The sequence below is a fragment of the Muntiacus reevesi genome (assembly GCF_963930625.1).
Source record: "Muntiacus reevesi chromosome 15 unlocalized genomic scaffold, mMunRee1.1 SUPER_15_unloc_1, whole genome shotgun sequence".
NCBI lineage: Eukaryota > Metazoa > Chordata > Mammalia > Artiodactyla > Cervidae > Muntiacus > Muntiacus reevesi.
Window position 1 is genome coordinate 94,838 of NW_027077797.1, and position 4,349 is coordinate 99,186.

The 4,349-nt window shown below is 65.2% G+C and overlaps 1 gene segment (V, D, J or C); it reads right to left on the bottom strand.

The window, feature by feature from the left end:
- Positions 1–1,268: 1,268 nt before the first annotated feature.
- On the bottom strand, positions 1,269–4,025 carry LOC136155125 (Ig gamma chain C region-like). The segment is given in 6 exon segments: positions 1,269–1,736; positions 1,820–2,149; positions 2,276–2,317; positions 2,647–2,940; positions 3,044–3,317; positions 4,020–4,025. Coding segments are annotated over 6 exon segments (1,275 nt in total).
- Positions 4,026–4,349: the final 324 nt, after the last annotated feature.

The window sequence follows — 4,349 nt, forward strand, 5'->3', positions numbered from 1 at the left end:
GGCTGGCAGGGGTCACCTGAGGTCAGTCTCTGGGCCCCAGTCCCAGCCCCCACCCCTCCAGCATGGCCGCTGTCTGGGCCTGGCCTGTGGGGTCCTGCTCCCATCCTGAGCTGCGCCCTGACCTGGGGCCCAGATCCCACCTCCCTGCAGGACAGAGGCTCAGTTCCCGGCCTCCTCTGCCCTGGGGGCCAGGCCTGGAGCCAGGGGGGTCAGCAGAGCGCATGTGTCTGGGCCCTGCCCCTGGGGAGGGAGGGCAGACAGCGCCGGGCTGTGTCCCTGTGCCCGAGGGTGAGGGTGCCGGGATGAGGGGCTGAGGGGGGATCTCAGCCTGCTAGGGAGGGGCGTGTGTGCCCCAGGGGAGGCAAGGGACGGATGTCTGAGCTGGTCAGTGTGGTCAGTGTGGGGAAGGGCCACTGAGCAGCCCATGGGCTCTGGAGGGTGGGGACCAGCTGGTGTCCACTGTGAGGGCTGACAAGAACCAGCTCTGGGTCTGGGCCTGTGGGGTCGCCCCATGGGTCCCCGAGAGTGAGACCTGAGTGTGTGCAGGGGTCGTGGGTGTGTGACGGGGGTGAACTGTGCCCAGGTGAGCACCTGAGTGTGTGTGGAGGAGGCTGGGTGTGGGCTGTCTTGTGTGTGTGCGGGGCTCTGGGCTCAGAGGCTGCAGGGAGCAGGTAGGTCCCTGCCCTGGACGTTCAGGGCTCCGGGCTGGGCCCCTTTCAGACACAGGGATGACATCCCCATGAGCGCACAGGCCTGGCCCTGGGCAGGGAGAGCTGGGCAGAGCCTCCTGGACGGGGGAGAGTGAGGCCTGACCTCAGGAGCCTGAGGGTGATGCAGGGCCACCCCCGGGCATGCCTGGCTCCCAGGCAGGCCCAGAGTGGACACATGGACGCTGGACACCCAGGGACAGGGGCCTGGGGACAAGGATGAGGCCCTGCCCCACAGCGTGAGCTGGAGCAGAGGCAGGAAGCATTGGGCCTCAATCCCTGAGGGTCTCGGGGGCTTCCCCCGTTCCTGTCCAGAGTCCGGCCCAGCAGGTGGTGGCTGGAGCGGGCCGTGGAGCTGCGCTTCTGGCCAATCTCTCCGCGGCCTCGGGCAGCCCCCAGGTGGCCTGCTGGACCCACTCACTGTGTGTCTGGCCTTGGGGATTGGGAGTCAGGTCCCCCAAAAATGGTGAACAAAGTGGCCCAGAGTCGTCCCAGCCGCCCCCCGCAGGCCTGGCGGTCACCAGGGCTCTGCCTCGGAAAGAACCAGCACAGCGTTGCGGTGTCCCAGGGCGGCGCTGGGTGCTTTATTCACGGCGGCCCAGGAGGAGTGCACACGGGGCGGGGCTGGGGGTCCCGGCTGGACCTGGAGCCCGGGGGCCGGGGGGGTGGGTGAGGGCTTGCTGGTGCAGGGACGTGTGGCTCATTTACCCGGAGACTTAGAGATGGACTTCTGTGTGTAGTGATTGTGCAGAGCCTCATGCATCACTATACACGTGTAGCTGTCTCCTTCTAGCCAGCTGCTCTTGTTCACCCTGAGCTTGCTGTATAGGAAGTAGGAGCCGTCGGCGTCCAGCTGGGGCAGGGTCGTGCCGTACGTGCCCTCCGACTCAGGCTGCCCGTTTCTCTGCCACTCCACGGCGATGTAGTCTGGATAGAAGCCGGTGATCAGGCAGGTGAGGCTGACCGTGCTTTTGCTGAGCTCTTCCCGGGGTGGGGCCAGGACGTACACCTGCGGCTCCAGGGCCTGCCCTGTGGGGACAGGCAAGGCTGTTAGCACAGCGGTCACTCTGATTGGCCCACAGGACCCTCCCAGGCCCGTCCGCCTGGCCCACCTTTGGTCCTGGAGATGGTTCTCAGGATGGGGGCCGGAAGGCCTTCATTGTAGACCTTGCACTTGAACTCCTTTCCCCCAGTCCAGTCCTGGTGCTGGATGGGCAGGGCGCTGACCACACGGTAGGTGCTGTTGAACTGCACCTCCTTTGACTTCGTCCTGGCCGTGTTCACCTCCACGTCGTTCACGAACCAAGAGAACTTGACCTCGGGGTCATCCTGGCCCACGTCCACCACCACACACGTGACCTCCGGCGTTCCAGAGATTGTGAGGGTGTCCTTGGGTTTCGGGGGGAAGATGAAGACAGACGGTCCTCCGGGGAGCTCAGGGGCTTTGGGAAAGACATAACAGGTGTCAGCCCTCGGGCAGACCTCCTCTTGGGCCTACACATCCTCACGTGTGGCCCTCCAGGACACTATCCACATCCAGGGTGTGGTGGTTAGACTGGGTGACTTACCTGGGCATGGGCAGTCTTTGCAGCGGTTTGCACATCCGGCCGCTGCAGAGAGAGCAGACTGGGGGTTACCAGGAGCAGGGAGCCAGGGGCTGGGCTTAGGGCAGGGACAGATTTTGGCAGTTCTGAGCCCAGGGCCCGCCTCTGTGGGTCCAGGCGTGTGGACGTTGTCCAGCCTGCAGTCACCCTGGACGTGGTGAAAACTCCAGATGACCCCCTCCCCAAGCCTGAAGACCTTCAGGAGAGGAAGCAGACAGGCCTCCCCTGACATGAGGGGCCTGGTTCACATCATCCCTGGGGTGGGATCCTTGCAGGCAGGGGGGCTGACCCTGGTCTCCTGGAGTGGACGCCCTCCCCGGGGCCCATCTTCTCACCAACATGCTTGTCCACCTTGGTGCTGCTGGCCGGGTGGGCTACGTTGCAGGTGAAGGTCTGGGATCCTGAGGTGCTGGCGGGCACGGTCACCATGCTGCTGAGAGAGTAGAGCCCGGAGGACTGCAGGACGGCCGGGAAGGTGCGCACGCCACTGGTCAGGGCGCCCGAGTTCCAGGTCACGGTCACCGGCTCGGGCATGTAGCTGGAGACCAGGCAGCCCAGGGTCACAGTGGAGCTGGACGTGTCCCCGCAACAAGAACCCAGAGGGTAGACTTTCGGGGCTGTGGTGGAGGCTGTGAGAGAGGAGGCCGGGTGAATGCTGGGTCCGGCAGGACCTCAGGTGCCCAGGCCTGGGGCACCGCTGAGCCCAGCCACCGTGTGCTTCCAGAGTCTGACGACCGGCCGGCGTGGTCTGGTCACCCTGTTCTGGGCGCGGCAGCTGGGGTTTCTGGACACAGCTGGGGTCGGTGAGTGTGGCCTCCTGGATCAGAGCCCCGGGGCCGCTCCCCTCCTGTGGGCACCTGGCCTGACCCGTGCCCCCTGCTCCCCCGGCCTGGTCAGCTCCCTGGGCCTGCAGCCCATCTGACCGCCGAGCGGGCGCCCCGTGTCCCCTTGGCCACTCATACCACCCTTTCAGCACACCGTGCCAGGCCTGGCCCCGCTTTGGCTCCTGAGCCACACAGGCTGGGGGGGCAGGCGGACTGTCGGCCCAGGAAGTGCAGTCCACCCGGTGCCCTCAGGGCGCCCCTTCCCTGCAGCGCCAGAGCCCTTCCTCTTGGGTCTTTGCTGCTCCTTGCATCGTTCTCCATGCAGACCCTCCACCAAACAGTGCCCCTGTTAGCTTGAGGGGTGGCCCACACCCTTGTCTCAGCCCTCTGCCTCACCAGCTGTGGCCTGAGCTCTCCTGGCCCTGTGCCCCTGCTCCCTGATCCCCGCCGCTCTCCCTCGTCCAGCACCCACACCCCTGGTCTCAGCCCTCTGGACTCAGCTCTGGGTGGCTGTGCTCTCGGGCCCATCCTCTCTGCAGGGCTCACACTGCCCAGTGTCCCTGCGACTGGCGCCACAGCACAAACGGCCCCTTGCACCCTAGGATCCTTTCCTACTGAAGTGTTCAGCACACACATGGTCCACTGAGGTCGTAGGCAGGGGCCTGACATCCCAGCCCCTGCTCAGCTGTACAATCTTTGCTCCCCTAAAACCCTGGGAGAGCTCCCTGAACTCCCAGGCCCCTGCTTATCCCCAGAAGCTGAACCCACTCCCCCAAATCTCTAGGGGCACCTCCTGCCCTCCCAGCCCCCTACTCACCCTCACAAGCTGTACCTGCTCCCCCAGATCTCCAGAGGCACCTCCTGCCCTCCCAGCCCCTGCTCACCCTCATAACCTGTACCTGCTCCCCCAAATCTCCAGGGCACCCCCTGTCCTCCCAGCCCCTTGCTCATTCTCACAAGCTGTACCTGTCCTGAAGAGCTCTGGGGGTGCCCCTTGTCCTATCTGCCTCCTCTCAGTCCCAGAAGCCCTACCTGATCCCTTAAAGCTCTTGAGGTAACCCTCCTGTCCCAGCCCCCTGCTCACTCTCACAGGCTGTACCTGCTCCCTGAAATCACCAGGGACCCCCCCGTACTCTCAGCCCCCTGCTCACCCACAAACTGTACCTGCTCCCCCAGATATCCAGGAGCTCCCCCGTCCTTGCCCCTGCTCACCC